The sequence below is a fragment of the Erythrolamprus reginae genome, chromosome 2 (assembly GCF_031021105.1).
Source record: "Erythrolamprus reginae isolate rEryReg1 chromosome 2, rEryReg1.hap1, whole genome shotgun sequence".
NCBI classification, from domain to species: domain Eukaryota; kingdom Metazoa; phylum Chordata; class Lepidosauria; order Squamata; family Dipsadidae; genus Erythrolamprus; species Erythrolamprus reginae.
Genome location: NC_091951.1, coordinates 288,288,035 through 288,305,774, shown reverse-complemented (window position 1 = coordinate 288,305,774; position 17,740 = coordinate 288,288,035). Strand labels below are relative to the sequence as shown.

The window sequence follows — 17,740 nt, the reverse complement described above, 5'->3', positions numbered from 1 at the left end:
GAGAGCAGATTGGCTCAGCCGTCAGACACTCGACCCAGGGGAATGGCAGCTGGACCCCGAGATTTTCCAGGAGGCGGTAAGGAGATTTGGGTTCCCGGTGATGGATCTGTTTGCAACCAGCCTCAACACCCAACTCCCTCGCTTCTTCGCTCGCTTTCCATCCCTGGGTGCGGAGGGGGTGGATGCGCTAACCAGTCGGTGGCCCCAGGGTCTCCTGTATGCTTTTCCACCTCTGTCCATTCTTCCCAGGGTGATACGGAAGATCCTGGAAGAGAGAGCAGAGGTTCTACTAGTAGCCCCGTATTGGCCTCGTCGCACCTGGTTTGCGGACCTGGTACAGCTATCAATGTCACCCAGCTGGAGAATCCCGGCTCACCGGATCTCTCTAACCCAAGGCTCCTTGTCTCACCCGGAACCGCAGTGGTGGCAACTAACCGTGTGGCACTTGAGCGGGAACATCTGATGCGCCAGGCTCTGCCAGACACGGTTATTAACACTATACAAGCAGCCCGCAGACCATCTACCAAGAGAGTTTACCAGGCCACTTGGGCGGCTTTCTGTGGTTTTTGTGAGGAACGGCAGATAGACCCTCAGACGGCGTCTCCACACATTGTCTTAACATTTCTACAGGCGGGCCTCGAGAAGGGCCTTGCCCCCAATACGTTACATCGCCACGTCGCCGCTCTGGCCACCATCATTTCGACAGACAGCTACCGTCCACTTACAAGACACCCATGGATCAGGGACTTCCTAAAGGGAGCGGCCAATATAAAACCACCGGTGATACACCGTTTTCCTTCCTGTGACCTACCCTTAGTGTTGCATGCGCTGACAGGTCCCCCCTTCGAACCTATACGTCAAATCTCATTGAGACTACTAACTGTTAAAACGGCCTTCCTGGTTGCGATCACTTCAGCCAGGAGGGTCTCTGAGATAGCGGCTTTGTCAACAAGACCGGACCTTTGTCGCTTTGACACTAATAGAGTAGTCCTTACACTAGACCCGGCGTTTATCCCAAAGGTAAACACCTCATTTCACAGAATGCAGGATATCATACTCCCGGACTTCTGTGCTCATGGAACTCACCCCTCTGAACTGGGGTGGCATAAACTGGACGTGCGAAGAGCTCTAAAAATTTATGTCCGGAGGACTCAATCGTTTAGATCTTCTGAAGCCTTGTTTGTGTCCTTTTCTACCAGAGCCATGGGCAACAAGGTGTCTTCCCAGACTATCAGCCGCTGGTTGAGGGAGTGCATTACAGAGACATATAGGACTAAGGGATCCCCAATTCCATCAGGGATAACAGGACATTCGACTCGTAGTGCGGCCACTTCATCGGCTTGGAGAACTCAGGCCTCCTTGGAGGACATTTGTAGAGCGGCCACGTGGGCAGTTCCGTCAACCTTTATCAAGCATTATCGGATTGACTCATTTGCTTCTGCGGAGGCAGCATTTGGGAGGAGGGTGTTGCAAGAGGTGTGTTCCTTTTCGGAGCCCCTGGTCCGATCTGTTCCCTCCCTGTGATCCTAACTTGGGCATATCCCATCTTGGACTCTCCTTGCAAGTGCATTGGAGAAAGACCGTTGAACTTACCTGAACGGTCTTCTCGATGCACTGCAAGGAGAGTCCAAACCCTCCCGACTCTCGGACCAGGGTCTAAGTGGGGGTTGAAATGTTTACTTATGGTTAAAGTTTTGGTTTCCTTGACTTGTTTAATAAATAGTATTGTGTTTTACTGCTCCTTCGCTTTATTTTAGACTGGAGGGCTAAGGGGGAGGCGGTGCCTGCCTAATAATTAATATTTAAATTAAACTCAGTCCCGACCAATCAGACTGAAGAATAACCCATCTTGGACTCTCCTTGCAGTGCATCGAGAAGACCGTTCAGGTAAGTTCAACGGTCTTTTACAAGACTGGGAAAAAAGCAACCACCCAGATGCATTTTGGCTGAGTTGAATAATGCTAGCCTTATCAGAAAAGTGGCACTTACACTAATTTGGAATACTTTTCAAATAAACCCAGAGGAACTTATGAGCAAGTGGAATTGAAAAGGATATCTGTCTTGGTTCGTAAATGTACATAAAAATATTTTTATGTTACCTCCAGTGAGAAAATAATTTAGGCATATAATTTCTCATTGATAGAAGTTGATTTTACCTAAACTTTTCCATTCATGGCAATTTCATAAACCAAATAGAATATAATGTTCCATATTGCAGTGTATATATGCAATATTCCTTTTTTTCACGGCCATTCTGCATATGATGAAGAGGACTGTGATCCATAAAAAATATTTGTATTGGTATTAAGGCAGCACAGACTTTTTCATTGTTCCTGCATAATTTTTCCAAATTTTATCCTATTCAGTACCTTAAGTGTGAAGACTTCCGTGCCCTCGTTTTTTGCTTCTCTGCATTTGAACATCACCCATTCCGGTTGTCCCTGCTTCAAAATGTCCTCTGCGGTGGCGGCTCAGTTGCAAACAAGGCTATTCTCAACTGTTGTGTTTTTAATACAGGCAAACCTGCATTGAACCCAGTCATGGTTTTACAAGGTCTAGAAATTGAGGCACTTTTTCAGAGGGGGGTGGGGAAGGGGCATAATGTGGATTGTGCCATCTGCTGTTTCCCAACATTTTGGATGAGTGCCAGTTAGTTAAAGAATTCCAAATAACTATCCAAACAAAAAAATGGGAATAAAAAGCACTTGAGACTTCTAGAGCCATCACAATTGCTATATTTACAAGTCTATAAAGAAGCACGTTTCCAGTCCCAGGAAAATATACTACTCAAAAAAATAAAGAACACTCAAATAACACATCCCAGATCTGAATGACTGAATTATTCTCATTGAATATTTAATTTGCACTATTCCATTTACACAACACCATGTGAAATAGACTCAATCAGTGTTGCTTCCTAACTGGACAGTTTGATTTCACAGAAGTTTGATTTCCTTGAAGTTATATTCCGTTTTTTAAGTGCTCCCTTTATTTTTTTGAGCAGTGTATTTTTCCAATTATTTGCATCCATTAATTTTAGTTAATTGCATCTAAAAGTCCTCTTTGCTGACCTCATTTGGAGCTCTGCTGCTCTTCCATTGGAGGACCACAGTCCCTTGAGATGGAACCGGTCAGTACTCCTGCCTAGTCTTTGGTACCGTGCGTGTTGCATTGCAACCACCCCCTTCCTCAGCTCTACTGAGATGGAGCTGGTGGTTAATTATGCAGCTCCTATAAAAGTTTAATGCATTTTAAAAATCCAGCTGATCTACTGTATTATTGCAACAATACAATGTAATTTCAACTTGAAACTTGGATTGCTTTACATTCATATTTTGTGTTAATTTTTTTTTCTTTGTAAGACTTAAAGATAAAATTCTCTATTCCTGTCTGCTTTTCTCCCATTAACAGTTGACATCTTCAGCTGATGTAGTTTACAGTTGTGCAAAAACCCAGTTCTGTTCCTGAAGATGCAAATGAATTTTGAATTTAGTTTTAACCCACAGAATTCAGCAAAATATTGCACTGATTTACAAATCTATGCAGAATTACAAACAATTGCCTTTTCAGCTCTAGTCTGGTTAGTATATGGTTTAACATGGGTGCCAAATTCGGGACAATGTGTAACATACCACAACTCCCCCCACTCATTAAAATGGGTGTGGGAATGGCCAGTGTGTGACGCATATGGGCTGTAGGTGGTGAGGTTGACACCCCAGTTTAAAAGGTTTCAAGATAGATATACAGCTCAAAAAAATAAAGGGAACACTCAAATAACACATCCTAGATCTGAATGAATGAAATATTCTCATTGAATACTTTGTCCTGTACAAAGTTGAATGTGCACGACAGCATGTGAAATTGATTGTCAATCAGTGTTGCTTCCTAAGCGTTCCCTTTATTATTATTATTATTATTATTATTATTATTATTATTATTATTTATTGGATTTGTATGCCGCTTCTCTCCGTAGACTTGGGGCGGCTAACAACAATGATAAAAACAGCATGTAACAATCCAATAATAAAACAAGTAAAAAACCCTTATTATAAAACCAAACATACACGCAAACATACCATGCATAAATTGTAAAGGCCTAGGGGGAAGGGATATCTTAGTTCCCCCACGCCTGACGGCAGAGGTGGGTTTTAAGGAGCTTACGAAAGGCAAGGAGGGTGGGGGCAATTCTAATCTCTGGGGGGAGCTGGTTCCAGAGGGCCGGGGCCGTCACAGAGAAGGCTCTTCCCCTGGGTCCCACCAAATGACATTGTTTAGTTGATGGGACTCGGAGAAGGCCCACTCCGTGGGACCTAACTGGTCGCTGGGATTCGTGCGGCAGAAGGCGGTCCTTTATTTTTTTGAGCAGTGTATTTTTCCAGTCATGAGCTCTGAATCTAAAATTGCAAATCCTCCTCCTATCCGAAAACTGAACTGGGCCATGGAGAAAAAAAAATAAGCTGCTATTTATTTTATTCTTTCACCTGCTTAGCAACATTGACTAACCACCTGCATCTTCTTGGAGGCTGAAGCTTTCTCGATGGACTTGTGAGCATTCCTGAGGGGGAGAATCTTTACTCAGAGCAATAATTAGCGAAGCAGGTTTTTAACTCTAGCAGAACATGCATTATAAGGATAGGCAGCACCTAGCACTGAGCTAACTACATTCCATGCCCTACACGGCTAAGAGGCAGGAGGAAATAACCTCACATTAGCCACCTCTTCTAACAGGCAGATTGCCAGTGTGAGGTCAGCCTCACCTTAGGCACGAAAGGCAGCTAGGTGACTGGGCCAGTCATTTTCCCTCAGCCGAACTCACCTCAAAGGGTTATTGCTGTGGGGAAAATAATAGGAATGTGTGCTGGATATGTTCACTACCTTGAGTTACTGTATTTTTCGGAGTATAAGACACACACGCACACCCCGGTATATAAGATGGTGTGTCTTATACACTGAATACAACCATTTTTGGTGTCCTGAAGCCCTGCCCTTGCCCATTTTTCGCAAAAATGGGGTAGACAGAGGGTCTGGGAATCCTGCAGAGAGCTCTTGGGGACTGGAGGAAGGCAAAATGACCCTGTTTTTTTGAAAAAATGCCCATTTTTGTCATCCCCTAGCATCCAGGAGCTCTCGTCAGGTTTCTCAGATCCTTTCACAAAAATAGGTTTTTCACAAAAACGGAGGCATTTTTGCCTTCTAATTACCCCATTTAACATGACTGGAGAAGGAATTCTAGGAGCTGAAGTTTCAAATCTGTCAAGTTTGAAGACCTCTGAATTAAGGGTGCAAGGGTCTTCAAACTTGGCAAGTTTAAGAATTGTGGACTTCAACTCCCATTCCTGAGCTAGCATGACTGGAGGAGGAATTCTGGGAGTTGAAGTCCACCAGTCTTAGAGCTATTAAGTTTGAAGTTTATAAAAAGTGTCCATGGTTGTAAAAAGTATACATGTTTGTAAAAGGTATTCTGCTACACTGGTATTTTATTAAATAATATATAATTGCACCATTTGGTTCAGAATACTTTTCTCCTTGTTTTCCACCTCTAAAACCTAGGTGCGTCTTATACTCCAGTGCATCTTATACTCTGAAAAATATGGTATGTATAAAAATAATAAAGGGCAAGATTTTTTAAAAAAATTAAAATGTATTCTGTATATGTATTTTGCCTGATTGACTATGTCTTGCAGCCCATAGGTCATGAAGGTATGGAAGCGTCATGGAATTTGAATCTTCAAAAGACATTTCATTTCCCTGACTCTGCCTGTGGCCCCAAATGACAGCATTTACAGCAATCTAGACATAGGAGGTCATTTGCTGAGTAGCATGCCTTGAAATCACTGCAGGGCTGGTTTGTTCATCCAAAATGGGAGCACTAGAGCACGACAATTTTCCCTCAGGGATATGGAAGTGGGGGGGGGGGATAGGTGTATGTGAGCAATGGAGTTACAGATTTGGCTGGATAACCAGACTCTAGATACCAGAGTGAATGAATCCTCCTTACTAGTCCTCCTCTATTAGCTTGTCTTAGAATAAAGGAGAGAACGATAGCAGTAGCGACTAAATGTTCTGGTTCAAACCTAGGCTTTGGAGGAAGCTAGGCTTATACAGGAAAGAAGCACCTGTATTGGAGTGGAATGTAGGCTCACAAATTAGCTTTCCATTGCATTTAAATTCCTCCAGGGAAAAGGAGCAGGTAGGAACTTGCTACCTGGGGTATAAGAGGTTGTTGGGGGGGGGTTGTGGATTTTTTTGGGGGGGGCATTGAACATTTTATATTATTGCCCCCCCCCCCTATTTTTTTTTTTGCAGAATTAGAGTAAAAAAGTTTTTGAAGAATGTTAGGAAAAGTCTTTTTTACTCCTCCTGCAATTTGTTTTCCGTCCAGCAAGGTTGCTAGAAGCATCTTTCAACAGGCCTCTTCATTCCTGTCTACGCAGAAATGGACAGGCCAGTTGAACTGAACCAGATAGTATGTCAAGTTTGAAATGAACCAGATAGTATGTCAAGTGGGAAACAAATTGAGAACACTGCCATTTGGAAGTTGTCAAGCGCCACCTTGTGGCCAGAGAAAACAAGCCTGCTTAATTCGGTTTTAATATCAAACACACTGACCCAAAATGACCAACATACACTGAATAAAATATATATCAGTGCAATGAACCTCTCTTAGTTTAATACTTAGACTTTTGTATTATAGCCTGCGTAAGGTTTTCAGCAGTCATCAAACTGAAATGATTCCTTCAGTTCCAGCAGTACATATACCAGTGATGGTGAACCTTTCCCCCCTCAGGTGTCGAAAGAGCGTGTGTGCATGCTATTGCACATGCGCAAGTGCCCACGCCCATAATTTAATGTCTGTGAAGGCAGAAGCAGCTTCCCCTTTCCCCCAAGGCCCTCTGGAGGCCGGAAATGGCCTGTTTCCCAACTTCTAGTGGGCCCAGTAGGCTCGCATTTCACCCAACCCAGGTTCCAAAGGCTTCCCTGGAGCTGGGGGAAAGTAAAAACGCCCTCCCCTACCCACTGGAGGCTCTCTAGAAACCAGAAACACCCTTCCAGAGCATCTATGTGAGACAAAAATCAGCTGGCCAGCACATACATACACGTTGGAGCTGAGGGTGACTTGATCGAACTGTATAAAATCATGCATATGATAGAAAAGGTGGATAGAGAAAAATTCTTTTCTCTATCACACAATACTAGGACAAGGGGGAACTCCCTAAAGCTCATAGGTAAGAAAGTGAGGACAAATCAAGGGAAAAATTTATTCACCCAGGGGGTTGTTGGTTTAGGGAATTCACTTCCAGAAGAGGTCGTAACAGCTGTCAGCCTTGATACCGTGTTTCCCCGATAGTAAGGCAGTGTCTTACTATCTTTTTACCCCCAAAAGCCCCACTGTGTCTTACTTTGGGGGTATGTCTTACATTGTCCCGGGCACCGGGGCCGGCTCGTCTTCGGGCGCCGGGAGCTGCCGGAAAGGAGGCAGGCGAAGGAGGGTGCCTGACCACGCCACTCACCTTTCGGCTGATTCTGGCTGCTCATCTTGCAGGGAGCCCCCAATTCTTCTTCCCCGCGTGATGTGATGTGGGCCACCCCCTTCACCTGGTGCATGGGGCAGGGAGAGACCTCGACATTCGGTGGGTTGCGGGGAGCATCCCCTCGCCGCTCCCGGCAATGTTTCTCGGCAGGGGAGGCCAACTCCGCGGCGACACGGATGCTCGGCTGGCTGGCTAAAGGCAGGCCAAGGGGTGGATGGGCAGTCAAAAAGGGTGAGCGGCCGCCGCTGTGCCCTCCTTCGCCCGCCTCCTTTCCGGCAGCTCCCTGCGCGCCCATCGCATTCGCTCGCCGCGGCGCCACCGCCTCTTCCCCTGCCGAGGCTCACCTGCAAGCGGCCAGCGAGGCCGATCGGCTCCGAGGCGAGCGGAAAGGAGGCGGGCGAAGGAGGGCGCAGCTCCGGCCGCTCGCCTCGGAGCCGATCGGCCTCGCTGGCCGCTTGCAGCTGAGCCTCGGCAGGGAAAGCGGCCAGCGAGGCCGATCGGCTCCGAAGCGAGCGGCCGCCGCTGTGCCCTCCTTCGCCCGCCTCCTTTCCGGCAGCTCCCTGCGCGCCCCTCGCCTTCGCTCGCCGCGGCGCCACCGCCTCTTCCCCTGCCGAGGCTCAGCTGCAAGCGGCCAGCGAGGCCGATCGGCTCCGAGGCGAGCGGAAAGGAGGCGGGCGAAGGAGGGCGCAGCTCCGGCCGCTCGCCTCGGAGCCAATCGGCCTCGCTGGCCGCTTGCAGTTGAGCCTCGGCAGGGGAAGCGGCCAGCGAGGCCGATCGGCTCCGAGGCGAGCGGAAAGGAGGCGGGCGAAGGAGGGCGCAGCTCCGGCCGCTCGCCTCAGAGCCGATCGGCCTCGCTGGCCGCTTGCAGCTGAGCCTCGGCAGGGGAAGAGGCGGTGGCGCCGCGGCGAGCGAAGGCGAGGGGCGCGCAGGGAGCTGCCGGAAAGGAGGCTGGTGAAGGAGGGCGCAGCTCCGGCCGCTCGCCTCGGAGCCGATCGGCCTCGCTGGCCGCTTGCAGCTGAGCCTCGGCAGGGGAAGAGGTGGTGGCGCTGCGGGGAGCGAAGGCGAGGGGCGCGCGGGGAGCTTGGAAGCAATGTCATCGCCCCCCCAATACCCCCGTGTTTCCCCGAAAGTAAGACATATGTCTTACTTTCGGGGTGTGGCTTATATAAGCCGACCCCCCTGAAACCCCCCATATGTCTTACAATCGGGGGGGTCTTACTATCGGGGAAACACGGTAGCTTCAAGGCAGGATTAGACAGATTCATGGATGCCAAGTGTATCGGTGGTTATTGAAACGGATGTCCACGTGTCGCCTCTATGTTGGTTGAGGCAGGCAGGATTCCCTTGAGTACCATTTGTTGGGGGTCAAGGGAAAGGGAGGGTCTTGCCTTCTCTTTCTACTCAAGATCCCCAAGTACAATTGGTGGGCCATTGTGTGACACAGAATGCTGGACTTGATGGGCTTTGGCCTGATTCATCATGGCTCTTATGTTCTTATGAGCTAGGGCAATGGCTCGCGTACCAGCAGATATGGCTCTGTTTGCCACCTGTGGCACCTGTGCCATAGGTTCACCATCACTGACCTATACAATATTCAAGAAAATCTTTGTTAATTCCAATTCCATAAAGCAGGTAAAAATTACTTTTGTTGTGATTTTAGCAAAATGTTCATTGAAATGCAGATATTTAAATTATGAAAATTTTCCCACATCCCAGTTTATAAAACAATTTTTTTGTTTTAGAAGTCTTCATGAATCCATATGTATTTTTAACCAGGGGTGGGTTGCTACTGGTGAGGTCCAGTGCACTGCTCTAATAGTGGCCCGCCAATTGTGCAATTTGGGTGTGATGGCTCTGGTGCTGTCTTTAATGGTCTGTATGCACTGCCATATTTTTTCCCCTTATTTTCGGTGATTTTTGGGGTCTCTGAGCATGTGCAGAAGGAAAATTGTCCCTCTGCGCATAAGTGATAGCAGAATCGCTCATGCAACATCGTGATGCGCACCCAGTGCACTGGTAGGATAATAAGAGGAACCTGCCACTGTGTTTAACCAACCAAGAGCTACAATTGAACTAAAATTATCAATTTATACAAATTCAGGCTAAAAAAAGATCTGAGGTCATATAAGAAGAGTTTCTGCCAATATCTTTAGATTAGGCACTGGAGAGAAGGGTCATTGAACTAATATTAATAACTATTAAATATTTAATCCAAATAAAGCAACTATTCTCTCAGAACAGAACTTTCAAGGTTATTTGTAGTACAGTGTTCCCTCGATTTTCGTGGGGGATGCGTTCCAAGACTGCGAAAGTCGAATTTCTGCGAAGTAGAGATGCAGAAGTAAATACACTATTTTTGGCTATGAACAGTATCACAAGACTTCCCTTAACACTTTAAACCCCTAAATTGCAATTTTCCATTCCCTTAGCAACCATTTAGATTATTACTCACCATGTTAATTTATTAAAGTTTATTTTAAAAAAATTATTAAAGGCAGACGAAAGTTTGGCAATGACATATGATGTCATTGGGCAGGAAAACCCATGGTATAGGGAAAAAACCCACAACGTATTTTTTAATTAATATTTTTGAAAAACCGTGGTATAGACATTTCGCAAAGTTTGAACCCGCGAAAACCGAGGGAACACTGTCACTACAAATAACTACAAAGTATTGCTCATCCCACCTTCTTCAGCATTTGCTGAGAAAACGCTGGTGATTCTTTGCCCTTACATTCCAAAGCCAGCATTTTTTCCCAAACTCCTTGTACTGTTTTCAAAAGCAAAGGAAGCACCCATTTAAATAAAGGTAGGGCCAAGTGCAGGCAACTATTTTAAGTCTTTGAAGAAAAGAATCAAGTATAACCTGATTCTGTCTTACCAGCTACAATTGAAAACTGAACTGAATGTAAATAATACACTTCCACCTAAGTTGGCCTACATTTCCCATAATTCTTAGCCACCGTGATAATTTGCCAGATTAGCTGGCAATAATGGGCCTGGAAGTGCTACAGATACTGATAATTATAATCAATTTGCTACACTTTCACCTGCCTAGGCAAACATTCAGGCTTATCCGGTGCAATAATAGGTACAAGGGTCGCCCAAAAAGCAATGCATTTTTTTCCCTCAGCCTGCAGTAATGGTACAAATGCGAAACTTTAGGTATACATTATTTGAATTGTCAGGAGTGCGTGTGTAAATTTTGTGTTTCTTCAGACAGATAGTGTAGCTGCAGCAGTGTTTCGAAATGGCGTCTGTAAGTGATGTATGTTACAAGCATTCAGTGTCGTCACTGAATTTCTCCCTGCAGAGAAATAAACTGTTGGGAACATTCACAAACATTTGTGTACATTTTATGGAGAATCTGCAGTCGACAGAAGTATGGTTAGTCACGGAAGACATTGAGGATGACAAGGAGGTGATTTGCAGTGCAGAAATGACTTCACGACCAGAACAAGGAGTGGTACAGACAGGGCATACACGCCCTTGTGTCTCGCTGGAGGAAGCCATAGAACGAGACGGAGATTATGTGGGAAAATAGGGAGTGTAGAAGAAACATTATTCTTTCTCGTGTGTAAGTTTCAATGTGTTCAATAAATAATTGTTCAAGAAAAAAAATGTGGTGCATTACTTTCTGGGCGACCCTTGTATAAACAGCATAAATGCTCAACAGGAGTGGTTGAAATCAGGGTTTAAGTCTTCAAAGTAAGGTCATTCTCACTAACTTTCCATTTACCTGGAACGCCACAGGTAGTCTGAACCCTGCCAGTCTGGTTCCTGGGTTCTACAAAATTTCATTGCCATTTGCCAGAGTAGCTGCAATGAAAGCAGAAGCATCTTTTAAACATGTAGCTAAAATGCTCTACAGCAGGGGGGGCAAACTCAATTTCATTGAGGACCGTATCAGGGTTGAGATGGGTGTGGCCAGGGTGGGCATGGCCAGCTTGATGCCACTCATATTGGGGGCTCCTGTGGAGGCCCGAGTGCTCTGCCTGCAAAAACAGGCTCCCAAGAGGTTTCTTGCTACGATGGCCTTCTGCAACCTTCTGCCCGTGAAAATGGAAGTTCCATTTCTGTTGGCATAAGCACCACAGGCTGGTCCTTCGTTGTTTCCAGGGCAGCACCGTGGGCCAGGTGTAAGTGCCCCGTGGGCCTGATTTGGCCCCCAGGCCTTGAGTTTGACACCCCTGCTATAAAACCCCTCTCCCCAAATTAGAGTGTTCCTTGCAATTGGGTCCCAGTGAGAAGAATAGATTTGGTGAGTAGAAGAAAATTTGAGGATTAAAAGATTATCATTTGCTTTGCTTCATTCTGATTTCTGGGAAAGGCTAGTGATCCAACAAAGGAAAATATTTGTGGCTCGGGAATGAAATGTGCTGTCCTTAAGGTCTAAGCTTTATTTATTTATCTATCTATCTATCTATCTATCTATCTATCTATCTATCTATCTATCTATCTATCTATCTATCTATCTACTTACTTACTTACTTACTTACTTACTTACTTACTTACTTACTTACTTACTTATTTATTTTTATTGGACTTATATGCCACCCCTCTCCATGGACTCGGGGCGGCGTACAACATTTCGATAGAGAAGATACAATATATAAAACATTTCTAAGCCAATTAATAGAATAGTTAATTTAAAAATTATCTTACAACTAATAATTTAAAATCGAACAATCACATGCATACTATCACATCAAATACATTCACTGGGCAGAGTCTGGGATCTAGTGACCCCTGATGACATAAGTGCATTTTCAGGTTCTTACAAAAGGCAAGGAGGGTGGGGGCAGTGCAAATCTCTGGGGAGGCTGATTCCAGAGGGCTGGGCCCCCCACAGAGAAGGCTCTTCCCCCAGGTCCCGCCAGCTGCTCCAAGTCTCCGGAGAGGGGCGGCATACAAATCTAATAATAAAATAATGATGATAATAATAATAATAATAACAACAACAACAATAATAATAATAATAAAAATTTGTCTGGCTGATGGGACCTTGAGACCAACTCTGTGGGATCTGACCAAACGCTGGGATTCGTGCAGCAGAAGTTGGTTGTTTTCTTGCAGACATGTCATTATCCAAACTAGGCAACATCACCAATGTCCTGATGATCTTACCTACTTGGAATAACAAAACATCTGCAAGAAAACAACCAAACTCAAAAGAGAACACCGAAGACTCCCGAAGACTAGTGAGACAATTCCTCACATAGCTTTACGTCCTGGTGATCAGTTCATTGCATTACTCCTTCAAAATCTCCCTTCTTTCCAAATTGGCCTTTCAATTTATGTGCCTCCAATTTGTCCTCCCTTAGGGCTACTCTCAGAGCCAGCATCTGGGAGCAGGGCAGAAAGATGGAAACTACATCTGGCCTTTGTGACACAAGCACACACATTGACATTGCATTGTTCTGCATGTAGCCATAAAAGGGAAAGCTCACAGCACAACAGTGCCATATTACTCAGCCATTTTCACAAAAGCAGCAATCCTAAAAATATCCAGGACCACAGCCATCCTTGATCATATTCTGTTCCAACGTTAAGTCTTCAAACCCCCCCACCCCCCCAGGTATTTAAAAAATATAACTTAGAAAGCTCCAGCAATCATTTATATGATTTAATATACATTGTCTGCTCTTAATAAATAGCTTATAGCAACTTGAAGTATTATAGATGTGCACAAATTGGAAATGTGTTAATCAGTAAAAACTCATTAAATCTGTTAATTAAGGAAATATTTCTCTGCCAAACTAAGAACACTGGTGCAAGAAGATAGCTGACCTTGAAACCTGAGCTGTCTCGCCTCCTCCAGAATACAAAGGATGTTTTTGTTCAGGGGGAGGCAGGGCTAGCTTCAATCTGTTATCACCATTTTTTAAACAATAAACATAGGGGCCCGTATGACCCATATCCTTCTGCTTATGATTCTACTAGCCATCAGAATAGACAAGTATTAGCAGAAGTTTTATGAATTGCCTAGCAATGCTTTGCCATGTTATGTACTGTATGCACTGATTTCTACACTATCTATTTTTCATAGGGCTCAGTGGTTTAGAATCCTGTGTAATAAAATGGAAGTACTGTAAGGATCCCAGAATAAAAACCTGATTTTTAAGGTTCTTTTTAAAAATCAGGTCATCAGGATAGCTACCAAGAAGCTTTCATAGAATGGAATCCTCAAGTCCTTTCCATGTGGGTATGGGACTTTGCTGGGACCAAAGCATGTTGAGACCCAATCCAGGCAGAGGGCCTCCCAGGTCTAGGACAACTTGCCATGGCCAACTCACTGAAGCCAACTCACCATGGCCAATTTGCCACAGCCAATTTGCTGAACCTAACTCATCACGGTCAACTCACTGCAGGACAAGAATTACATAATATATAATAAATGGTGGAATAGAATAATTAAAGAAGGGATGCAAAGATAGGGACAAAATGAAATCTGAATGACAAGGATTAAAGTATTTTTAAAAATTATTTTAAATTAAATTGAACAGTTGAATTGTTCCACAGCAGGTTGTCCTGGAGCAAGTTGGCCAAAGTGAGTTACATTCTGCTCCCTACCTTAGCCCTCTTCCTCCTCTGTGCTTTGCAGGGAAAGAAGTTTCGGGCGTTGGAAATTATTGCTCTTTCTACCTGTGTGGGTTGGATCCACAGTCTGTTAAATAAAATTATCAAGTCATTAACTGAATTCATTATTCAAATTTCCAAGACACTTTGACCCACAATATTTTGAATACTTTCCACCTGCCCTATTTTTCACAGTAACATTTTTCAGCTGTCTTTCTGGAAAAATGCTACAATTCACTCAGGAAACAATGATAATCCTGTGCAAGTTATACAAAATTGAAAAGAAGAAGAGAAAACACATCATCATCATTCATTCTTAATGTTATAACATTGGCCATCTCCCCATATCAAAACAAAATAATGTAGCTACCGGAAAATAAGCTTTATTTCAGGAAAAGTGATGCTGTATTAATACAAAGACCAACAAAATAATATTGCTTTTCCCTCCCCAAAAATGCAATTTTCAAGGTTTTTTCTTTTCATAAAAGAAAATACACAGAAAATACAGAGTATGAACCAAAACAGTGAGCATAACTTCTGGCAATTTTTGATCAGTAAAGGTTAAAAAAAAACAGAGGAAAAGCAAGCATGGAATGTGCTTTGTGTTGGTTCACATGTGAGGCTTTTTTATATGACCTGTAACAAGTTATTATTTAATAGCACCATGGTGACATACACTTATTAAATGACAAATTAAAACAAAAATTAAAAAAACACACTAAACTAAATGCCAACACATTGTACAAAGGTAACTTATAAAATAGGCTATGATAAAACGAGACATATTGGGCATAACTACAGCATTAATACAGCATTATTATTTTCCAGTATGTGTTTTTTTTCCATGCAGCATGAATAGTGTACACATATGACAATTCTGCAATAGCTCAGCCATGTTTATTTCAGGATGAATTCAAGCCAGCACCACTTGGAATGAAACATCTAAAATGTCCCCTTCTAAGAATACATGATTTGTAATCAGCTGCCTACAGTAATGCAAATAGGTCAAGCACCTTTTGTTGCAGTTAATGAGGTTTGTGTGATGTAGTGAGGTTACCTGAAGGAAATACAGTACGGGTTTGCTTGAAATACTAAGGATATCACAAGCATTCCAGGTATTTTGTTACATTGGTTGTGCATTATTCGCATGAAGAGTCTTCTTCTGATAGAAAAGTCTAGTTTGTATAATGTGTACGTTGAGTATCAGCACCAAGTTTAAAGCTGAAATTCTGATTGTAGTTATTTAAGATGATGCGTTATTTAAATATCTTGCCTACGGAAAAGGAAGCCCTTGGGCAGTACATGACAGTGCTCATTTGATCACACAATTTTTTAAAAACGCTTTGTGGATAATAGGCACAAGACTGAAACTTTTTCAATCTATTCATTTCTGTTCTTTTTCTAAAATACCTAATACATGTAATAGTTCAAATTCATAAAATTGCAAAGAAAAGCAAATGTTTTTTTTCTTCCTTTTTAACAGAGATTGTTAATTTCTCCATATATTACTGCATTAAAAATAAATAAAATCTCTATTTTTAATTTAGGAACTACAGCAAAATCACCAATATGCTAGAGTGCTTATAGGGAAAAAAAGTAACTCACCTTTTGTGCCATATATGATTTTTTAAGCACCACGTTTTCTTTTTTTAAAAAATATATATTTTTAAAATTGAGATTATATAGACAATATAGTAATCATGATTGTTGGTATTGCAATCAAGATTTTGGTAATAGAAAGGTTGAGGTCTGTTCTTCAGTCTTATTCAGGACAGAAGGATGCAGAGGTCACTATTTGCCTTTTTTGGGTCTTCTAACCCAAAAGTTACCAACCCCTTTAAAGCTTTCAAAACCAAAGTATATGATATGATACGTGAACAGAAGGGAATCCTTCATGATGGGAGTGAGAAAGGTTGGTTTTAATAGAGTTCAATCCAAAGTTTCATTTTAAGAGCTTCTCCAAGTTCTCCTAGGAGGTAGTTGTCCTCATTGCTTTCTTCCAATTTCTTTAGTTCTTCCTTTTTGTACAGAGGAATGCTAACTATTTCCAGTGTGTAAATACCAGCTGTGGCTTTTTTCTTAGCAACCTGAAGATAACTGAGCCCATCTTTCTGGTGTATCCGGAAAGTGCTGTTGTGATTACCAAAGGAGATAACATAGCGGTTGTGATTTGTGAGGGTCTGTATTGCAGGCATGAGATCTAATATATGTTCTTTATTGCCAAGGCCAGTTATACTGAATCTCATCTTCAATGGTAGATCAATGTCCAAACTTTCCAAGCTGATCTGTTAAACCAGAAAGCAAAGGTAAGGGCAAAAGGCTTAGACAAACCTCAATACAGTGTTCTCTCGCCACTTCGCAGCTCACCTTTCATGGACTCGGTGAATCGTGGGTTTTTATAACAAATATAAAAAATAGCAGTATTCCTCAGACAGCCCCCCCTCCTTTCCCTGATCCACGCTTGGAGGCAAAGCTTTGTCAGAGCAGTTCCGTTGCGACTGATTCCGGTCGCAGCAGATGGGCAGCACACTCTTTTGACATCCCCCCGATTCTAAAACAGCCACTTCCGCTGAGAGGGGAATTAAAAGGCCCCAACTCCAACCTGGAATAAGCAGGGCAGGGCGGGAGGCCGTCACCCGGTGTCCCCTCAGGGAGCTATGCCATCCCGCCTCACCTCCACTCCCCACCCCGCAGAAGAGGCCACCTTCTTCCTCAGCCCGCCACCTGGCCGGTCCTCCCCAAGCGCCAAGTTTAGAAACTCAGGGGCTGCTTTGGTTACCGCCATCAGACTCTCGAACTGCTCTGGGGAGCATAAAGGCCCCGCACCTGCCTGCCACCTGCAAAATGCCCCTACGCCAAACAGGTAAGGCAGCAATTGCACCGAGCCTTCTTCCCTCCTTTGCTGGGCTGCCCTGCTTTCCTTGTGTGTTTTGCGCTCCCGTCCCCTGCTCTGAAGTGGACCCCGCCCTCTGGTGTGTGTCTCTCTCACCACCATCACCCCATCTCCTCCCCTTCTCTTCTAGTTTAAGGCACAGGTAAAAAGGAGCGCTGAGCAAGGGGCGGAGGGCCGAACAGCATCGGTAGGGGTAGTCCTGGAATGTAACACATGCGATAAACGAGGGATCACTGTATTTCTGTTTAGACTTTTTAAAAAATCATAGATAATTAATTATTCTAATTTTCCATCATTGCTGCTACCTGGCTCTAGGATGGTACCAACACCTTGGCTCTAGAAACTGTATTTCAGAGCATGTATGGACATCTAATGGACATCTACCATTCTTTCAGAATATTTCATCCAACATGAATTTTACAGAAATAAGCCTAAATATCATCTTTTGTGTTCTGCTAATTTACTGGATAATTTATTCAATAGGAAAATATAGAACTGATGTAGAACCTGATCAGAAATACTGATCCAGACAGAAGAAGAAGTTTCTTGCATGAGAAGTGAAACATTTTCAAGGAGAAAACAGGAAAGCCCAGATGCTTTTTAAAAAAGCAACTTTGGGAGAATCATGACCTGGATGTTTGAGAATTTCCACAGACACTGATCAACATACTTGATCAGTATGCAACGTTCCTCACACATAGGCCTTCAGATATGTGAAATTTCATTTCCTATGTTT

The 17,740-nt window shown here is 43.7% G+C and overlaps 1 protein-coding gene across 1 annotated transcript in view; it reads right to left on the bottom strand.

Annotated features, from left to right (window-relative positions):
• Positions 1-14,478: 14,478 nt before the first annotated feature.
• Positions 14,479-17,740, bottom strand: part of FBN2 (fibrillin 2) — a 140,151-nt gene continuing 136,889 nt past the window's right edge. The window contains exon 65 of the mRNA XM_070742837.1: positions 14,479-16,396. Coding sequence (XP_070598938.1) covers positions 16,031-16,396 — 366 coding nt within the window. The 3' untranslated portion in view covers positions 14,479-16,030. The remainder of the gene's footprint in view (positions 16,397-17,740) is intronic.